General features: G+C 41.7%; 1 protein-coding gene across 3 annotated transcripts in view; it reads left to right on the top strand.

The window, feature by feature from the left end:
* Positions 1-21,859, top strand: part of gart (phosphoribosylglycinamide formyltransferase) — a 54,731-nt gene that overhangs the window by 3,370 nt on the left and 29,502 nt on the right. For 2 of the 3 annotated variants that reach the window (XM_073045047.1, XM_073045046.1), the window contains 7 exons: positions 1,998-2,146; positions 4,060-4,155; positions 9,167-9,341; positions 10,138-10,249; positions 12,508-12,576; positions 15,131-15,256; positions 20,151-20,238. In XM_073045047.1, coding sequence (XP_072901148.1) covers positions 2,002-2,146; positions 4,060-4,155; positions 9,167-9,341; positions 10,138-10,249; positions 12,508-12,576; positions 15,131-15,256; positions 20,151-20,238 — 811 coding nt within the window. In that variant the 5' untranslated portion in view covers positions 1,998-2,001. Of the gene's footprint in view, positions 1-113; positions 162-1,997; positions 2,147-4,059; positions 4,156-9,166; positions 9,342-10,137; positions 10,250-12,507; positions 12,577-15,130; positions 15,257-20,150; positions 20,239-21,859 lie in introns of all 3 variants that reach the window. The other variant, XM_073045048.1, reaches the window with a different exon arrangement.

Below are 21,859 nucleotides of genomic sequence, written 5' to 3'. Positions count from 1 at the left end.
TAAGGCACGTGTAGTAGACCTGCTACCAAGACATTCATGGTAAAGAGGTAGTAATTCTTCTTCGTTCTGCAGCTGTCACAATTTCACTTTCCATTCCATGCTTGTTCCTATAGATCTCCATGATGTCAAGCAACTGATTTTTCCCTCTCCTCACTAAAAAGGTAAAAGTGATTACCATATCAAACAGTAAAGATGTGATACAAAATTCAAAGTAAATTTATTATTAAAGTCCATTTATTACTGCACACAACCTTGCGATTCATTTTCCTGTGGGCATACTCAATAAATTCAATAATCATAATAGAATAATTGAAAGACTGCACCAACAGGGGAGACAACCAAATAAAAAAGAAAGAAAAAAGTAATAACAATAATAAATAAATAGGCAATAAATATTGAGATGAAGAGTCTTTGAAAATGAGACCTTTGGTATGGGACAGTTCAATGATTGGGCAAGTGAAGTTGAGTGATGTTCAAAAGTTGCATGAGGTAAAAGGCCATTTCCTCTGGCCCATGCTGTTTTTTAATCAGATGTGTGTGAAACCGTTTTACAGATAGGTTTAAAAAGCATGTTTCACGGTGAGAGAGTCATGGTACACTCTTTCTGCTGAAGTGTCAGGATTCCCAACAAATGCTCGAAGCTAGGGAAATTGTCCGGAAACATCAAGATACAGTCACAGAGGATCTTCAAGGTGCGAGAATTAAGGCAGCCTAAATAGTCGTCTTGTCCAAACTTGTCTTACGATCAGTATATCTGTAATTTCTGTATTAAATTCTAGTTCCATATATAGAACCTGAGGCTGAGCCTGTTTTGTTAATAAGAGCCTATTATCTGAGTGGTTGGAAAGCACGAGTAGATCATGAGGTCAGTCTGCATTTCTCCACTCGTGAAGCATGTTACATATCTGAGTCTTCTATTGTCTGTGACTTCTCATATCACAGTCAGTGGCTGGAACTATCTTTCCAATCTGTACAGAGTGAATTTTGAAGTATATTTTTGAAGTATGTTGGATTGAAGTGGTTTACTTTCAAAGTATCAACAGATATTAAGTACATCGCTCCTTCCTTTTAAACTTTGATTTTACAATGTGTTGCTTTATCTCATGAGCTACTTTAAAAGGTCAGTTTTGACAGTGAGTTTTAGCAAGTAAGATCCATTTATAATTAGTGCTGCTCTTTTGCTATTACATTGAGATCTAATATTTTGATTTCATGGGCTGCTACGTTGAAATGTGGGTACATTTAATCATGTTTGTTTTTGCAGAGGTGGGACAAGACTAAAATCTTAATGAGGCATAGGAGCAGAATGAGGCCATTTGGCCCATTGCGTCTGCTGCACCATTCCACTGTGAATGATTTATTTTCCCTTTCAACCCATTCTCCTGCTTTCTCCCTGTGACCTTTGACACCCATTACTAATCAAGAACCTATCAACCTCCTCTTTAACTATACTCGATGACTTGACCTTCACAGCAGCCTGTGACAATGAATTCCATACATTCCCCACTAGAAAAATATTCCCAGTCATCTCTGTTCTAAAGTGAGGTCCTCCTCTTTTGCGGCGATGTAGTCCTAGACTCACCCACTATAGGAAAGGGTCTCTCCACCTTCACTCTAACCATAACCATTATTTTTGCTGTTATAAAGATCTTTTTCACACCTGCTGATTCTTTTATCTGTCAATGAATTTGATTATAATAGAATTTAAAAGGCCCAAATTGTGTAGAAAACATGATGCTTATTTCTGTGATTTCATATTTCTGTATTGGGGTGCTAACCTCTCAAGCAGCAGATTTCCTGGGAGCACAATGAAAGCTGTGTTGCTTTACTGTTGTGAGCTAAAGAGGTGCAGACCTACTGTAATAAACAGGACCGTGTTAACATTTAGGGTGATGGCAGAACAGGAGCTGTGGATCAGTGACTGGGAGTGTGCTGTGCTAATTCTTGTGAGCTCAGGAAGCGTTATGCTACAGTAACCAAACCATGTTAACCTTTAGGGTGATGGCAGAACGGGTGCTTGTGATTGGCAGTGGAGGACGCGAGCACACATTGGCATGGAAACTGGCCCAGTCACCGCACGTCCTGCAGGTTTGGGTTGCCCCAGGGAATGCAGGGACAGCCGACAATGGCAAAATCTCAAATTCAGGTGAGAGCTTCCTTTATTCTGTTTGTTTGAAATTGCTGCATGTTATTCTTTACCTCCCTATTCCGATCTGTTCATCACATGGACATCAAAACATGCTGAACTGTGTCACTTGCATTAAAACTCAGCACATCCACGGATGTGCTCAGGGCAGGCCCCAAGTATCGCCTCACATAGCGTGCCCACAGTGTTCCATGGAATGATAGAAGCCGCAGCAACAACAACGAAACAAGCCCCTTCCCCATTCACACACCTAGACCTGCTGCCAACCCCAGGCCCGGCCCCCCTCCAGTCCTTGTCCCTGGATTTTCAGATTTGCAGACTTTGGGCCTCTATCTTCAGACTTCACCCCAGGACTCGCTAATCGCAGGTTTGGCGTTCAGGCCTTGACTTCTGGACACGCACGGATCTTTGACTTGAGGGACCTCAGTGACTGTGACACGGCTTCCAGGATCTCTGATATTTGTCCACGGAGTGCTTCGACCTGGACTCTGAAATCCTTCTGGGATCCTTCATTTACTACTCCTGACTTCTAAATCCTCTTCATCCCTGTCCCTAAACTCTAACCTGATCCCTAACTTCCCACGCTGTTCCCAAAACCATCACTACAAACCAAAAAAAAAGTACAACTGTCCTCATGTTAATAGATATGTAAGCAGGTAATTTAATAATATACTGTGCAGTTCGGGTACATGTATTTAGTTGTTACAATTAATGTAATAAAAGTATTAAAGATGGGCAATGTATAATTAATTCCTAACAGTCTGGACTAGCAAAGAGGAACTCTTGATGGAGTGAAGATTGGAAATCGTGTTATTCTTTAGAATTTTCTGAAATTATGCTGCAAAATCTATTGTGTTTTTGTAAGTCTGATGTCTGATGAAACTACTTGATTTTCAAACCTGTTTGGTACTCCATTCATTTTGTTCGGGGGTACAGATGGTGGCAGTTTTGAGTGATCCTGTATTTGATGTTGCCTCCACAATCCAGAACTCTTCGCCATGTGTGGGTGTATTTAATGTGACTATCTTCTACCCAATGGCATGCTGAAATCTTGGTCTTACTTCAGAAACAGTTTAAATACTCTGAGCTATGAAGGTCTATCCTTGATCCCCTTGGGATAACATCAGATAATTTTATTTGTCCAAAGTACAAGTGTAAACAATTGAAAATTTAAACAGAACAAATTAAAATCCACAATGATTGAAAGGGGAGGATGCTGACTATTTTGTGTATTTCCTTTTTTGATTTCTATTAGTTTTAATGTATCTAATCTGTTCATAGTTAGGGAGTACCATCTAATCTATGGATTTATGTGGCCATTGCAAAACACTTATCATTCCATTGCCTTTGCTCAGCAGACCTCTTCTCATCTGTGCATTAGTTGTAAAAGTCCTCGGTTATCTCTGTTGTCTGTAGATAACCTTTCTGATATTGATAATCAAAGTTCACAGAGGAAAGCAAGTGACCTACTTAAATATGTCTGCCTCTTGCTTTGAGGCAAAGGTCATTTCATAAATCTGTGGTAACAATGCAAATTATTCTCAATTTTTATGGCTAAACAGAACTAGTGATATAATACTTTTCTCGGTGTTAAAATTTAACAAATTTGCGTTAATGTTAAAGTTGCCAAATGGTTGGATTGGCACAATGAGTTTTGAATATTAGTCAACACCATAAGAAACAAACATATGAAGTTTGCAGCTACCCACAGTACATTTGGTATAAAGATTTTAATTTTGAGATCAGTTTCTTTGAAGTTGAAGCTAGAGGTTTGTCCATGCAGTTAATATGATGATGTATAGTTTTACTTTGGTAACCTGTAAATTCAAAGAATCATCTTGCAAAAGATTTCCCTTAAAAGTTATCTTTCCATATGCATTGTGCAAACAGTCTTGTTTTTTTTTTCGTTGCAGCTGTTTCTGTCAGCAATCATGCAATTCTTGCCCAATACTGCAAAGACCACAACATTGGCCTGGTGGTGGTTGGTCCGGAGGCTCCCCTTGCTGCAGGTAAACACAGTGTCTCTGACACTGGGCTACAGGAGAGTGGCACTGCTCTGAACTGGCTCTATGTTAGTGCATCATTGGTTTTGACCAGTAATGAATAACATTAATGCAACTTAATAACCTAATAAACGCAAAGGTCTAGTTGGAATCTCCTTAATGGTTTAGGTTAATAGGATGTTTTCTGTTTGCACGTTTATAAATATCTTTCAATCTTTTCATTATTTTCCAGGTAAATGCCAAATATTATTTTTCTCTTAACCCTCAGAATGATTTCTAGTTTTTATTGTTGTAAGATGTTATTTGTGTCATTGGTAGATTCCTTATTTTTCTTCTAGGAAAGCACTTCATTCAGCAGCTTCATGTTTTTTAAAAGCGTCAGTGGGATTTTGAGGGCTGAAGTGGTGTCTGACTGCCCAACTGTATTACAATGTGTGTCTTTGTGCCCACAGACTGTGAAGCACACCATGGATTGTTAAGCTGGTCAGTTGTGCAGTTTGAACAATGTCATTATGCTACGGTTTTGTTACCTGCATAGATGTGACACTGTTCAGTTGGTGTTCAATACTTTTCCTGATTAGTTTGCTAGACTTGCAGCTCTATTCTGATTTTAACTTAGACCATAGTTACTACAGACCTTTTTCTAAACTTCCATTCCTGTCAAAGGTTCTCGAAAAGGTTATTCTTAGTCAAATGCTGCCCTACCTACACCAAAACAACATCTTGGAAAGATTTCAGTCAGGTTTTCAGGCACAGAGTCTGCCCTGCTGAAAGTGTACAATGACCTGCTCCTCTCTACTGACTCAGGTGACTCTGCCGTCCTAATTCTTCTTGACCTCAGCGCAGCATTCGATACTGTGGATCACGTTTTTTTAATAGACCGTCTCCAGTACGGGGTTGGTGTTGATGGCACTGCCTTGAACTGGTTCACATCCTATCTCAAACATAGAAGCTTCTCTGTCAACATAGGCAAATTTTCCTCTACCCCAGCTAGTTTCTCCTGCAGCGTCCCACAAGGTTCCATCCTAGGTCCCATTCTTTTCTCTATATACATGCTTCCCCTCGGCCAAATCATTCAAAAACATGACAGTTCCTTCCATTGTTATGCTGACGACACCCAGCTTTATCTCCCCTTGAAACCAAACGACCAGTCAAATCTAGCCAACTTCACGAACTGCCTTGAGGACATAAAGTGTTGGATGGCACACAGCTTCCTACAGCTGAGTGAAGGCAAGTCCCCCCGACTCCATCAAAGTGACTACCAACAGTCTTGGTAACCTGTCCACCCTTGTCAAACTCCATGTCAAAAACCTTGGTGTGATATTTGATTCCACCTTTCAGTTTGACAAGCAGGTTAATGCAGTAGTAAATCCAGTTTTTTCCAGCTTCGTACTGTTGCCAAAATCAAGCCGTTTCTCTCTTTCAAAGATCTCGGGAAAGTCATCCACACCCTTATATCCCCCCACTTGGACTACTCCAACCCCCCGTATACAGGGATTAGTCAGTCGACCCTGTCCCGCCTGCAACTGGTCCAGAATGTCACAGCCAGGCTCCTGACAGGTGCCAGGAAAAGAACCATATTACTGATATTCTGGCCTCCCTCCACTGGCTACCAGTACGATTTAGAATTGATTCTAAGGCTCTCCTGTTTGTTTATAAAGCCCTAAATGGCCTGGCCCCCTCCTATATCGCAGACTGAAGTTCAGGGGTGACCGCGGCTTTGCTGTTGCAGCCCCTAGACTGTGGAACAGCATTCCCCTCCCTATCAGATCTGCCCCCTCCATCGACTCTTTTAAGTCCAGGCTCAAAACTTACCTTTGTTCACTAGCGTTTGAATCTTCCTGATGTGGCTGATTTTTGTCTTGTACCTAGGCTCGTATGGTGTTTATTTTGTGCCTGTAAGATGAGTGTCTTGTTGTTTATATCTGTGTTTCTTGTATTTGTGATTTTAGTTACCTGTTATGGTTTGTGCAGCACTTTGGTCAACGTGGGTTGTTTTTAAATGTGCTTTATAAATAAATTTTTAAAAATTAAAAAAAGTTGAAATTATGGTAACTACTGTACTACAGGTACCATAGAAGGGTAGAATATAAATAATACTTGCATATGGCACCATGGTGGTGTAGCAGTTAGTGTAATGCTTTAAGCACCAGTGCCCTGAGTTCAATTCCCACTGCTGTCTGCAAGCAGTTCATATGTCCTCCCCATGGCGATGTGCGTTTCCTCCAGATGCTCCTTCCACACTTCAAAGACATGGTCACATGGGTATAATTGGACTGTCAGGGTCTGTTACCATCCCTGAAGAATTACTGCTTATTTCTTACGGAAATGCCCATTTTTGGTTTTGCTTGGCATTGATTTTCTTCAGCCCTATTCATAATGCAATCTGTTTATTAGGATAAAAAATACTTTCTTAAAGCTTTTTTTTTTAGCGGCTTACTTGTATTTACGTTATTCCATAACCTAAGGTGCTTCTGTCAAATTAAAATAAATTCTAAAAGTACTATCATCCATTTGAACCATTTTCAAGGGCAGTCACAGTAACAACATTTGAAGGGGCCTTGAGTTATTTAAAAACTTAGAAGGCACTGGACTGGACAGAACTAGTAGAGGTTGATCTTGGAACCAACTGTATATATTTGCTTTGTGAGATTTATTTTTCTTTATAATCCCCTGTTTATTCTCTCTCTCCTGGAACTTGTTTGTTGAAGTAAAACATAAGCATTAGCGCTTTTGAATGTCTGTGATCTTGGGTTATTCTCCAGAACTCGTCCCCAAAGTTGCCTTGTATATGTTGGGGTGGTGGGGTCTGCTGAGGCAATTGGAAACCACCCGTCTTCTAGGACAGTCAGACCCCGGGGGAGAGAGTTTGGGGGGGGTGGGGGTGTTGCGAATATAGTGTCATTGGTGGGGGAAATGCTCTCAGCTCCTCTTGGCCCAACATACTTGCTACGTTGACACTGCATCTTTTTGAGAAAGTTGTCCTCATCATCCATAGGACTGGAAAGCTCACTCAGGGTTAAACCTGGAAGCCATTTTAACTCTGATGCACAAACACGAGAAAATTTGCAGATGCTGGCAATCCAAAGCAGCACACAGAAAGCTGGAGGAACTCAGCAGGTCAGGCTGCATCTATGGAAAAAGTATAAACAGTTGATGTTTTGGGCTGAAACCCTTATCAAGTCCTGATGAAGGGTCTCAGCCTGAAACGTCGACTGTTTACTCTTTTTCATGGGTCCTGCCTGGCCTGCTGAGTTCCTCCAGCATTTTGTTTGTGTCTGTTAACTCTGATGCACATAAGTTCACTGGTTCAATACCAGACTCATTTACACTTCCACTAAAACCAGAGCTGCGTGGATAGGAGACATGTTGGGATGAAGTTGTGAGGTATAAATTTTTCTATGTGTCATTAAATAATCCTTTGAGGAAAGTTTAATTTTGATCTTATTTTAGCTATATGCAAACTTAGAGACTAAATCTCAGGATAGTGAATGTGCTTTCAAACCATCCCTGAGACATTTCACAAAATGCTGGTGGAACACAGCAGTCCAGGCAGCATCTATTGCGAGAAGCACTGTCGACGTTTCGGGCCAAGACCCTTCGTCAGGACCCGTCAGGTCTCGGCCTGAAACGTCGACAGTTCTTCTTCCTATAGATGCTGCCTGGCCTGCTGCGTTCCACCAGCATTTTCTGTGTGTTGCTTGAATTTCCAACATCTGCAGATTTCCTCGTGTTTCCTGAGACATTTCGCCCTGCCTGCAATGTTTACAATCATTTCTTGCTGTGTCTTGTGCTCAGAGTTTCTGTATTCCATAGCCAGAATTACAGATTTAAAGACTGCATGTAACATTATTGGCCACCAGGTGGCAGGATTTGCCCTTCTGTTTTAGCAACAACAAACCACTTATGTGGGTTTATCCAGTGTCAACCAGCTGAAATGTTGACCTCAGCTGGGTTGGCCAGATTGGCTTGCTTGAACTGGTTTAGCAGGCAAACATCCATCAGCCCTTTTGTCCAGCAATCTGAGAATGGAGAATAATTAAAAACTCAGCATTGCCAACCAATCGTCCTTCAACAGTTGCCAGCTCAGAAAGAGCTCTTGTGTAGGTGGGGCACAGTTGCATAAAGTTTCTGGATTAATATCAAGAGGACTGGATTGTTGCTTTAAAGACGGGACTTCAAATCCACAGTGGTAGCTAGGGGATTTAGATTTAAGTTATTAAATAAGATTGGAATTTGTGAAGGTGATCTGGCTCAGAAATGTCCTTTTTATAGGGATCAAAATGTAACAAGCTTGTTTAGTCTACATATAATGTGACAGAATAACAGGAAGATTGGGGAAGGACATTTAAAACTGTCTGAGCCACAGGTGTTCATTTGAAAAGAATGTAAAGAGGAAAAGCATGTGGCATAAGTTCCTTCCAGCACTCTGCCCCTATCCCGTCAGTATACTTAGAACATAGACCAATACAACACGGTACAGGCTGTTCAGCCCACAGAGTTGTGCCGACCTCTTAGCCTAGTCTAGGATCAATCTGACCCACCCTTCCTTCCCACATAGCCCTCCACTTTTCTTTCATCCATGTGCCTATCTACGAGTCTCTTAAATGTCCTGAATGTATCTGCCTCTACCTCCACCCTAGTGGCACATTCTACACACCCAGCATTCTCTGTTTCCCCATTCTGACATTTCCCCCCCCCCCCCCCATACTTTCCTCCAATCACCTTAAAAATATACACCCTTGTATTAGCCATTTCCACTCTTGGGGTGGGGGAGGGTGAGGAATGAGCACTGTCTGTCCACTCTATCTGTGCCCTTTATTTTACACACCTCTGTAAAGTCACCTCTCATCCTCCCTCGCTCCAAACAGCAAGACCTTAGCTTGCTCAACCTGTCCTCGTGTACCACTTCAGACTTTTCCAACTTGAAGAGTAATGTTTTTAAAAGCCTGTTTGGAGACAGTTCAGAACCTGTTGCTCAAGAGATGTTTCTTCTTTCCCGTCATGTGCTCTTCAGGGATTGTTGATGACTTGATGGCTGCTGGAGTGAGGTGTTTTGGCCCTTCAGCAAAGGCGACACAACTGGAAGCCAGCAAGCATTTCGCAAAAGACTTTATGGATCGGCATGATATCCCCACTGCTCGATGGAAGGCATTTACAGACGCTGGGGAGGCATGTAGCTTTATCCAGCGGTAAGAGGAGCCATTAAACAAGCGTTGGGCACATTAATAAGGTTTTGCTGCAGTGCGCATTTTAATATGACTTGTGGCTGAGTCTGCCAGTCAGAACATCCGGGCAATCAATTTAATTCAAGTTTAGTTGTCACTCAGCCAGACATGAACACAGCCAAACGAGACAGTGTTATGCCGGGGCCAAGGTGCAAAACCCAGTTCAAGCAGTCACACAGCACAAAGCACACAAGCACATACAAGATAGCAAGCACAGAAAGATATCACTAAGACAGGGCCACGCAAAGGAAAACAGTCCAGACCTGAGCCATGAATGCTGCAGAAATCTGCGGTTGATCACAATACAGCTTGTCTTCTGCCAAGCAAATGCCGGTGGGAAGCACCGATTCCAGCCCGGCCCTCGGCGGAGTGTACCGGCTCCGACGCCTCTCTCCTGGCGGCTGTGAACGGGCGACACCGCAGCTTGAGGCCTGATCCTGGCACGTACAAGGTAGCAACCACACATAAGATACCAACTGGATCAAATACATAGTATTTCAATTAACAGGGTGGATCTACAATGTTTGAAAACAAGCGGCGATTGTTTAACATTGAATTTCCATTCCTCTGCTATGAAACCAATTCTTACAAAAGTCATAGTGGATGATGTGTTTAGCTCACAATTTTTCCATATTGCTTGTAATGAGTAATGTTATCAATTTCGTATATACTAGTTAAACAGTCAATATCGTAAATGGACCAGAAGAAAAGAAACTTCACCCCATGTCTTTCAGTGGAATGACTATTGCTTTTCTTTCAGCGCTGAATTCCCCGCCCTGGTAGTAAAAGCCAGTGGATTGGCAGCTGGGAAGGGTGTTATTGTCGCAGCTAACAAGGAAGAGGCTTGCAAAGCAGTCCAGGATATTATGCAGGTATGGTAGGCTTTACCTTTCTGAATTTGTGCCTTTCAGTGAATGGAAGAAACAGTGCTGAATACATTCCGCTTGTAGCCTTCTCCTTGCATACTTCATGCTCCACACATGGTCAGTCTCAAATGTCTGCTCCAGTTCTTATTACTAAAAGTGAGGTGGAAACATAATCTGCAAATGCAGTATTTAGTTTTGTTTGTTATATTTTGATTACACTTTGAAAAGTTCATTTGGAAGACCATAAGACATAGTGGCCGGCCTATCAAGTCTGCTCCACCATTCCATCATGGCTGATTTATTCTCTCTTAACCCATTCCCGTGACTTCTGACCCCCTTACTAATCAAGAATCTATCAAGTGTAACTCTCAGGTTTGGTTGGTGGCGTTAGTCTAGGGAAAAACACTCTCCGGCCCGCCAAACTTGTGAAATCTCGTTGGTGTGGATGCTGTGTGATGCTTTCCCCTGTTAAAAATCAATACCATGAAATAACAAACAATATATCATATGCAATTAAATGATTTGGCTTTATAATTCTTAGTTTGACTAGAGGGTTAGTAAAGAAATCAAAACGAAAAGGGCCCATTTTAATGAAGCAGTCTAATGCACACATTGGAGCTCACAATTTTTCCGTCCGTTTGTTCTCCATTGATTTCCCCTGGGCGTCGTCGACTCCCGACCTCATTCCAGGTCCACTCAGCCCTGCAGTCTACGACTTCTCCGTTCTGGTATCTTCTCTCTCCATCTTCCGCTGAACAAAAGCCCGCGAATACCTCGCTCTCGGGCACACAAGAAAGAAAAACACTCCCCTCATTGGATGCCGCACATTCCAAAGCCCCTTTTAGCTCTAGTCTTAACCCAAACACTGCTGCTACACAGAAACCATTACATCAGCAGTGAAACCTTTCCCAGGGCGTTACACAAACTCCACTTTAAATATACAGGTGTCCCTCCCCCCTTTACAAAGGTAGAGCATTCCTATGAAACCTTTTTTAAGCCAAAATGGCACAAAGTGAAGAACCATTAATTAAATGGGAAAAATTTTCGTAAAAGCGAAAATCCTCTTTGTAATGTGAAAAAAAGTTACTAATGTAGGTCTTTTGTAAAAGCGAAGCGGTGTAAAGTGAATATTCGTAAAGCGGAGGACGCCTGTACTCAAGTGACTTTCCTTCACATACGCTTGTGGCAATGAATTCCACAGATTTATCACCCTCTGGCTGAAGAAATTTTTCATCTCTGTTCGAAAGGGGCATCCTTCTATTCTGAGGCTGTGCCCTCTAGTCCTAGACTTGCCCACTATAGGAAACATCCTCTCCACATTCACTCCATCTAGTCCTTACAGTATTTGACAGGTTACAATGAGATTCCCCCCCCCCCCCCCACTCTTCTAAACTTCAGTCAGTACAGCCTCAGAGCCATCAAACACCCTTTGTACGTTAATTTAGTTTTTTTTTGCAAAGTTGTTGTCAATGAAGTTATGTAGCTTTAAGGCAAATGCTTTCTGTATTTGAGGGGAGTTGAAGAAAAATACTTTTAACCAAAGAATGGTGAAACTGGATACTAGAGACAAGTTGTGGAGTGAGAAGAATTCAAGGCATTACCTGGATGAACTTTTGATATTCGCTATTTGCTCCCAGACTATTTTTCTGAGGGCTGAAAAATAGGAAAAAACCTCATTGACTTTTAAAAGAATGGATGCAATGTGCTAAGCAGTCCCCATAGCTGTCATAAGTTTTGATTTCTTATGAATTATAGTAAATGAATGAGATGATGCGGTTCAGTTGTGTGAATGTAGTTTCTCCTGTATCGTGTGCTAGGTATTATGTTTTGTGATTTGATCCTTCAATGAAACTGCATGCTACTTAATACAGAATCGGTGTATTTCACTGCAGTAAAGCTGAGCTGTAAAATATGGGAGATTGACATATTGTAATTCTGTGATAATGTAGATGAACCATAAAACCTATTCAGATAGTTTGGGAATGGCCTACTCCTGCACCTGTTGTCTATTGGAATACCTGTTGCACCCAAAGTGAAGACTATACGCTGTGCTTTCAACTGATATAGTTGGCGATGTGCCTAGGAAGTGGGGATAAGAGATTGGGACCATGAAAATCTTTTCCTTCACCTCTTTTTGACAAATATTCTGGTTACAGTTCTAAACGTGGAAAGTGTACCATATCTGTATTATTGTATTAGCATTTGTCCACCAATGGGCTGCTTCAGTCTTGCTCGATTTAACTGAAGTTTATCATCTTCGAAAGGAAAAGGCGTTTGGTTCTGCTGGTGAAACTGTGGTCGTGGAAGAGCTGCTTGAGGGAGAAGAAGTGTCGGTGAGTAAAAGTGTGCCTCTTTCCTGATCTGTCAAGATTTTGAAATCGTTTTTATCTTTTCGCTGCTAAATTTAATCCAGTTGTCCGCCCAAAATGGAGCTTAACTGGCAGCACCTGCCTCACTGCTGGCTGCAGTTAGTTCATGTATTTTGGAACTGGATTGATGATCATCTACTTGAGAATGTGAAAAGACTCTTAGTTGATTAGTGATCGGTGTGAAATTACTTAAATTTGCCAGCAACAAATGAGATCTGTGGCACTAATAACCTGGATCTGTTTTGCTTCCTGTGTTCAACATGTAGCTTCCACGTCTGAATCTCTCCTTGCAATGAGTATAAAAGTTCAAAGTAAATTTATTATAGAAGTACATTATGCCACCATATGCTTCACTAAGTTACATCTTCTTTCAAACTTTCACTGTAAAACAAGGAAATACAATAGAATCAATGAAAAACTGCACACAAGCAAAGACTGACAAACAACCAAAGTGCAAAAAAAGACAAATAAAATACATAATGTAATACAGAATTACATAATATAAACCCCTTGATGTTTTTACTTTAAATTCTGTGTAGTTGCCCATTAGATTTACCTGAGTCTTCATAAGCAAACTACTTTCAGCATTTTTGACGAATTTCATTATTTTATTGCCTTCCCATCATTAATTAACATTGGATTAGAAATCACTCTGCGAAAGTTCTTGTATCATTGGCCAGCGCACATTTTGAAAACTCAGCCCAAACATATGTTAGAATGAGAAGGAGTCCAACAAATCTGTGGTGCTAGACAGAACAAAATTATGCCAGGGACCGTGTAGACAATAAATTGCTTATCTACAGGAGATCAGTATGGAGAGGCCCAGAGCAGAGGTGCATTGCTTTACTTTGAGGCCACTTGGCATGAGGTGGTTAATGCCACTTGAACCTCTATGTCCTAAAGGCAACTTCCAATATTTATATAGAATGAGCAAAAAAAAAGAAACTTCAAGAAAATCCTTCCAGGTGCTCTTAATAAGACATAGGAGCAGAATTAGGCCAACTAATTTGCTCTGTGATTCGATCATGGCTGATTTCCTTACCATCTCAACTACATTCTTCTATCTCCTCCCAAAAATCTTTGTGCCCTTACCAATTGAACCTATCAACCTCCGCTTTAAATGACTTGGCCTCCTTTGCCGTCAGTGGCAATGAATTCCACAGATTCACCACCCCTCTGGCTGAAGGGCTTTTAGCTGATTAGCAATTACTGTGAAGTTATTTAAATCTCTCAGCAACACATGAGATCTGTGGAGCTGATAATCTGGATCTGTTTTGCTTCCTCATCTCTGTTCTAAAGGAACTTCTATTCTAAGGCTGTGGCCTCTGGTTCTAGACTTGCCCACTACTGGAAATATCCTCTCCACACCCTTTCAAGATGAATCTTTCAGTAGTTTCCTTTTAACTCTGTATTCTACTTAGAAAATATTTTCTGCTATTTCAACCTCGTGATCACAACTTAAGAAGACAAAAGCATGTGCCGTTGCTGGAATCTAGAACAAGGAATGCTGGAAGAACTCAGGGTCAAGCAGCACGTGTGGGGGCAAAAGGTGTAGGTGGACATTTTGGGTGAGGCCCTGCAACAGGACTAAGGGAAGATGAAGGACTGTCAAACAGCAGTAAGTGGGGTGGGAGGTTGGGTGGTTTGGCCCCTCTATAGCGGTATATATGGAATACCTAGTCCACTCCATGGGGCCAGAGCACTGGTGAAACCAAGTGTAGACTAGGTGATCATTTTGTGGAGTGTCTGCACTCTGTCAGCAGCGGCCATCTTGAGCTTTTGGCTTTGTCTTTTTCAGCTACCTTCCTACTCCCACCATGACCTATCGGTCCTCGGCCTTCTCCAGTACAATGGAAAAGCCCAACACAAATTGGGGAAAAGAAGCATTTCATATTGAAACATAGAAAACCTACAGCACAATACAGGCCCCTCGGCCCACAAGGTTGTGCCGAACAAGGCCCTGCCCTAGAAATTACTAGGCTTACCTATAGCCTATTTTTCTAAGCTCCATATACCTATCTAAAAGTCTCCTAAAAGTGAGTTCTCCCGCGTACACTCAATTACACAAATAGTTTTCCTTTCCCTTTGTTCATCCGCTCCCCACCTGGCTTCACCTATCACCCACCATCCTCTCTCCACTCTCTTGCATCCTGCTATTTACTGGAAATCTTTCCTGTTCCCTTTCAGGCCTGGTACAGGGATTTGTACCTTTTGCCTTCACTGCTGCTTCTTGACCCACTAAGTTCTTCCAGGGTTCTGTTTTTGATTTCAATTTAACCTGTATACCTACATGTTTAAGTATGATAATAGATAAAACAGGTTTCACAGTTAATCCTGACTCCTATGTTCCATAGTGCTGAGAAACATACTTAAGTGCCATCGAATTTTTTTCAAAGTTTCTCCATGCATTCCTGTTGCCTGTTTTCTTTCATAATTCTGTCAATTGACTTGGATTTTGTGAAGCAGTTGTTTTTGAAAATAGCTTCATTCTTAAGGTAATTCTGATGATGTTGTGCAGTGTCTTTGTTTCAGTGATGGTGTTACAATTGCCTGCATGCCACCAAGTCAAGATCACAAGCGTTTATTAAATGGAGACCAGGGACCCAACACTGGTGGGATGGGAGCCTATTGTCCTGTTCCACAGGTAATTGTATTTGTTTTTTTAAAATTGCTCTTTATTCATTTACCACAGTTTTGACAATTTGATTGCCCTTCTGAAATTGTGTTTTCAGTCATGTGCTACCAAGGCTCATACCAGAACCAGAATCAGGTTTAATATGTCGTGAAATTTGTTAACTTTATGACAGTAGTACAATGCGATGCATGAAAAATAAGTACAGGTAGTCCCCGGGTTACGAACAACTCATACATATGAACTGAGGAAGGAGAACGCCATTTTAAGTCAGATCACGACGCCGTCTGCATTTTTAGTCGGATCGTGACGCTGTCTGACATTTTAAGTTGTTGCCGTTGACACTGTGTTGAGTGTGTAACTTTGTATTTGGCTTAAATTTTTCTTAGCAAGATTCATCCTGACCCCCCCCCCCCCCCCCCGTCATTTTCCAGTCGGCTGGTGGCGCAGTGAGATCAGCGCTGGGGTCAAGAACAGAGGTCCCCGAGTTCAATCCGGTGACGGGCCAGGTTAATGTCGAGATCGCAACTTGACCTTGTGGGGAAAAAAAACACTGCCACCTCCAGTTTAAGTTCCCACGCGGAATATTGAGGAGGATCAAATACCCAAACCCAGCACAGGTCCCACTTGTCCCATTTAACCTGTCTCAGTGTGGTGGACTTTAGGACCTGGGGAATTCAGTGCGGTGGTCCTTAGGACCCAGTGGAGCTTGGGAGCCGGCGGAGGTCGGGACCTGCAGTCCGCAATGTTTCTGTTCCATTGACGGAAAATGATCACGGTTGAAAATAAAGTGGAAATAATAAAGCGTTTGGAATGAGGAGAAATGTCATCGGTCATTGGAAAAGCATTAGGCTACAGTCGGTCAACGATTGGAACAATTATAAAGGATAAAGTGAGAATAATGGAGCATGTGAAAGGCCCTGCCCCAATGAAAGCTACAATTATTGCTAAGCAACGCAGTGGTTTAATTATTGGAATACTGTACATATACGTTTCTTAAGTGTTTTATATGCATAGAAAGGAAAAATATATACTATATACTAAGGCAAACATTTGACTAACTGACGCTAAGTAATACTGGATGTACTTGTTCCGACTTATGTACAAATCCGACTTAAAGACGGACTCAGGAACGGAAGTTGTTCGTAACCCGGGGACTGCCTGTATAGAAAAAAAATTCTGAATTGTAGTAAGTATATATGTGTCAATTAGTTAAGTTAAAATAAGTAGTGCAAAAAAAAAACTAATAAAAGAAGAGGTGATGTAGTATTCATGGGTTCAACGTCCATTTAGAGATCGGATGGGAAGAGAGGGGAAGAAGCTGTTCCCAAATTGCTGAGTGTGTGCCTTCAGGATTCCTGATGGTAACAATGAGAAGAGGGCATGTCCTGGATGGGTGGGAGGTGGAGAGGGTGCCATCCTAGGGCACCACTCTTTGAAGATGTCTTGGATACTACAGAGGCTGGTACCCATGATGGGGCTGACTACTCCTGTGAGTTTCTGCAGTTGCACCCCCCAAACCAGACGGTGACACAGTCAGTTAAAGTGCTCCCCATGGTACATTTGTAGAAGTTCTCGAGTGTTTTAGTTGACAAACCAAATCTCCTCAAACTCCTAATGAAATATAGCTGTTGTCTTGCCTTCTTTATAGCTGCATCGATATGTTGCTTCCAAGTTCGGTCCTCAGGGTATTGACAGTCAGGAACTTGAAATTGTTCACTCTCTCCACTTCTGTTCCCTCTGTGTTCCCAATGACCATAACAAGTCCTTATGGTCGATGGTGATTATTGCCTGGATCAGGTGAAAGATTGAGAGGCCTTGGGAACCTCCATTTGGAGGTTCAGAAGGTTTGCAATCTGTAAGGGGTTCATTCCAGCCCTTAAACATTAATAATCCTGACTTTTGTGCTCCAATATTAATCTTCAGTGTTAAATCAAGGCTCATTACAATGATTTCAGTTCCAGCTTGTTCTTTGCTGGGACTTTAAAATGAAAATGTGTGTTCTCTCTGTTTTCAGTGCTTTACATCTGAGGATTGTTTTCATCAGATTCTCATACCCTGATTGCATCTTCAATGTTTAGGCCCTGTTATCAGATGACCAACCTCTCTTGCTCATTGGAACCCCCGGGGCAGTTATAGTTCCATGGTCAGTCAGTAGCATTCAATCTCCTGGACCCTGATCATCCCTGAATTTACCAGTGGAAAGCTTCCAAACAATATGTTTTGTGGTACCATGTACAAACACATCAGTGCACTTTTCACAGCAAAGATCAATTTGCAGGTCTTTGTTTATTTTCCTTTTAACCTATTGCATAAATGGTTTGGTATTTCTTCTCAATTGCTTACACAAAATATTTACTATTGTACTTTGTTTTCAAAATTTACTCCTGTTCAAATGCAAGTGTCAAAGGATCTATCCTGTGGTGTATTAAAATCCAATACTAGAATTAACATGATTTCCTTACAGTAACTTGTAGTAATTCTTTATGTCTTGCTCTGAACTGCTTCCACAAACATTACATTTCATAACATATCCTCCTGATTTCCTCCTTAAGTGTTCTCTTGCATTTCTTATACTCCAGAAGCATCTCATTTGTTCCTACCTGCCTATACCTGCTATGCACCTGCTTTTTCTTAACCATAACTTCAATATCGCTCAAAAACCTAGGTTACTGAAATCTGTTATCCTTGCCTTTCATTCTGACAGCAACATACAGATTCTATCCTCGCAAAATTTCACTTCTGAAGGCTTCCCATTTACCAAGTACATATTTGCTAGAAAACAAACTATCCTATTCCATATATGCAGTTCCTTTCTGATACCATCAAAACTGGCCTTTCTCCAATTTAGTCTCTCTGCCTGAAAGTCAGACCTATCCTTTTTCATAATTATTTTGAAACAAATGGCATTATGGTGATTAGGTGCAAAGTATTCCTCTACACAAACCTCAGTCACCTACCCCATCTCATTTCCTTATAGAAGATGTAATATTTCACTCTCTAGTTGGAACACATTTGACAAACTCTTTTCCATTCAGCCCTTTTACAGCGTGGGAATCCCAGTCAATGTGTGGAAAGTTAAAATCACCTACTACCACAACCTTGTGTTTCTTGCATCAGTCTGTGGTCTCTCTACAAAGTAGTTTCTCTGAATTCTGCAGGTTGTTGGGTGGCCTATAATCTCAACAATGTTATCATATCTTTCTTATTTCTCAGTTTTACCCGTAAAGCCTCACTAGACAAGCTCTCCTGTCTGAGTACTGCCGTGACATTTTCCCTGATTAGTAATGCCATCCTTTCTCCTTTAAGCCCTCCCACTCTATCATGACTAATGCAACGAACCCCAGAATATTGAGCTGCCAGTCCTGCCCCTCCTGCAACGAAGTCTCCCTAATGGCTACAGTGTCGTAATTCCACGTGCTGATCCATGCTCTAAGCCCATCAGCCTTTCCTTCAATACCTCTTGCATTGAAATATACACAGCTCAGAACATTTGTCCCACCATGCTCAACCTTTTGATTCCTGACTTTGTCTGAGGTCTTAGCAACATCTGCCTCCACAGCCTCTCCACTAACTGTTCTGGCACTCAAGTTCCCTTCCCCCTGCAACTCTAGTTTAAACCCTTCCCTGGAGCAGTAGCAAACCTTTGTGATAGGATATTCCCCATGGGGATGAATAAAGTATCTATCTATCTATTTATTAGTTACCCTCCAGTTCAGGTGCAAAATGTCCCTTCTTTACAGGTCCCACCTTCCCCAAAGGTGAGCCCAATGATCCAAGAATTTATAGCCCTTCCTCCTATACTAATTCCTTAGTCATGTGTTACACAGTATGATCTTCATATTTCTGGCCTCACTAGAACATGGCACGGGTAACAGTCTTGAGATTGCAACCCTGGAGGTCCTGTCCTTTAAGCTAGCACCTAACTGTCTGAACTGAATTTGCAGGACCCCTCCTACCCATGTCATTGGTACTAGTGTGGGCCACAGCCTCTCACCTTCCCTCTTAAGAATGCTGAAGACTCAATCCGAGATGTCCTCGACCCTGATAGCCGGGAGGCAACATACCATCCGGGAATCTCATTCTCATCCACAGACCCTCCTTTTTGCTCCCATAACCAATGACTCCCGTCACAATAACATACAATCCGATGTCTCCTCGAGAACAGTGGCACACAACATGAGTCAGCTGCCTGTGTGGCTTCTTCTAAACTCTCTCTACCTCTATGCAAGTCATTGTCTCCTTAGGAACTATGTGTGCAAAATAAAATCTTCAGTACTTTGAATCTGACATAATTTCAATGAATTATGTATTTACAGTGAGAACAGAAGACAATTTTGAGTACACCAATATCCCAATTAGTAACAGGGCACATTTGCCTGTGATCATGTTGGATACTCTAAGTGACAAAATTAGTCTGGAAGTTTTCCTGAACTCAGTCACAGTTACGCAAAATAACTTAGCTGGTGTCTAATGCTCGGTTTCATATAAGTCAGTGTACAGCTTCATTGTCTTATGTTTGACAGATGCATTCAGATGCAGATCACATTCTCTAGAGTAGCCTATGCTCTGTTGACAGCAGTGTTTGTTAACAGAACTGTCCTGTTAATTTAAAACTGATTACGGCTTGCAATTTACATTAGAATACATTTTTCCCTGAAGATGGGTTCTTATTTGAAGCATTGTCTGCTATACCCACGTAATTCCATAACTTCTGAATCTGTAACACTGCACACCATTGATTATATTGAGACTTCTTTGACATAATAGTTTAAAGGGACATCTTGGACTTCCAGTTTTGGGGTTATTATTTATATGCGGATTATTAAGCCAGGAGTTGACCTGCTTCATATCATTTCTCACATATTTAGATTGCTTATTTTTGTTTTTGGTTGTGGCTTCCTAGGTTTCAAAAAACAAGCTTCAGAATATAAGGGAAAATATTCTCCAGAAAACAATTGATGGCATGAGACGAGAAGGAATCCCTTACACTGGTGAGTGGTGCTGTTTACGATTGGCAGGGATCGCCCAAGTTCAAGTATATTGACTGGCTACATCATGGCTTGGTATGATATACCATAAGATATAAGAGCAGAATTAGTCCATTTGGCCCGTCAAGTCTGTTCTACCTTTTCACCTTGACTGATCCAATTTTCCTCAGGGGCCCAATCTTCTGCCTTCTCCCTGTATCCCTTCATGCTCTGACCAATCAGGAATCTGTCATCCTCTGCCTTAAATATACATAAAGACTTGGCCTCCACAGCTGCCTGTGGCAACGAATTCCACAGATTCCCCACTCTCTGGCTAAAGAAATTCCTCCTTATCTCTTCTGAAATAATACCCCTCTATTCTGAAGCTCTATCCTTTGGTCTTCGACTCTCCCAGCACAGGAAACATCCTCTCCACAACCACTCTATCAAGGCCTTTCACATTCGATAGGTTTCAATGAAGTCGCCCCTCAAACTTCTGAATTGTAGTGAATACAGGCCCTGAACCATCACTCTTCATATGACAAGCCGTTCAATCCTGGGATCATTTTAGTGAACCTCCTTTGAACCCTCTCCAGTGTCAGCACATCCTTTCTAAGATAAGGGGACCGAAACTACTCTCAGTATTCTGAGAGGCCTCACCAATGCTTTATAAATTCTCAACATCACAATTTTACTTTTGTATTCTAGTCCACCTGAAATGAATGCATTTGCCTTCCTCACCACAGACTCGACCAGCAAATTACTAGTCTCTTTGCACCTCAGTTTTTTGTATTTTCTCTCCATTTAGAAAAAAATCAACCCTTTCATTTCTTTAACAAAGTGCATGACCATACACTTCCTGACACTATATTCCATTTGCCATATCTTTGCCCATCCTTTGAATCTATGTCCTTCAGTAGCCTCTCTTCTTCCTCAAAGCTACGTGCCCCTTCCCCATCTTCATATCATCTGCAAACTGTAACAAAGCCATCAATTCCATCCAAATCATTGACGTAAAATGTAAACAGAGGTGTTCCCACACAGACTCCTGTGGAACACCACTGGTTACTGCCAGCCAGCCAGAAAAGGCTCCCTTTATTCCCACTCTTTGCGTCCTGCCAATCAGCCACTGCTTTATCCATGTTAGAACCTTTCCTGTAATACCGTGGGCTTGTAACTTGTAAAGCAGCCTGACATGTGGCACCTTGTGAAAGGCCTTCAGAAAATCCAAGTACACATCAACCAATTGTCCTTTGTCCATCCTACTTGTTATGTCTTCAAAGAATACAACAGATTTGCCAGGCAAGATATTCCCTTGAGGAAACCATGCCTATTTTATTATGCACCTCCAAGTACCCTGAGATCTCATCCTTAATAATTGACTCCAACATCTTCCCAGTCACTGAGGTCAGACTAGCTGGCCTATATAGTTTCCTTTCTTCTGCCTCTCTCCATCCAAGTTTTTGCAGTTTTCCAGTTTTCCAAAACCATTCCAGAATCTAGTGATTCGTGAAAGAATCACCATAAAGCAACATCCATTATCAGGAGCCCCCACCATTTCAGGTCATGCTCTCTTCTTGCTGTTGCCATCAGGAAGGAGGTACAGGAGCCTCAGGAGTCACACCACCAGGTTCAGGAAGAGTTA

This window comes from Hemitrygon akajei, chromosome 5 (genome assembly GCF_048418815.1).
Source record: "Hemitrygon akajei chromosome 5, sHemAka1.3, whole genome shotgun sequence".
Taxonomy (NCBI): domain Eukaryota; kingdom Metazoa; phylum Chordata; class Chondrichthyes; order Myliobatiformes; family Dasyatidae; genus Hemitrygon; species Hemitrygon akajei.
This window is presented reverse-complemented; position numbering and strand designations above follow the sequence as displayed.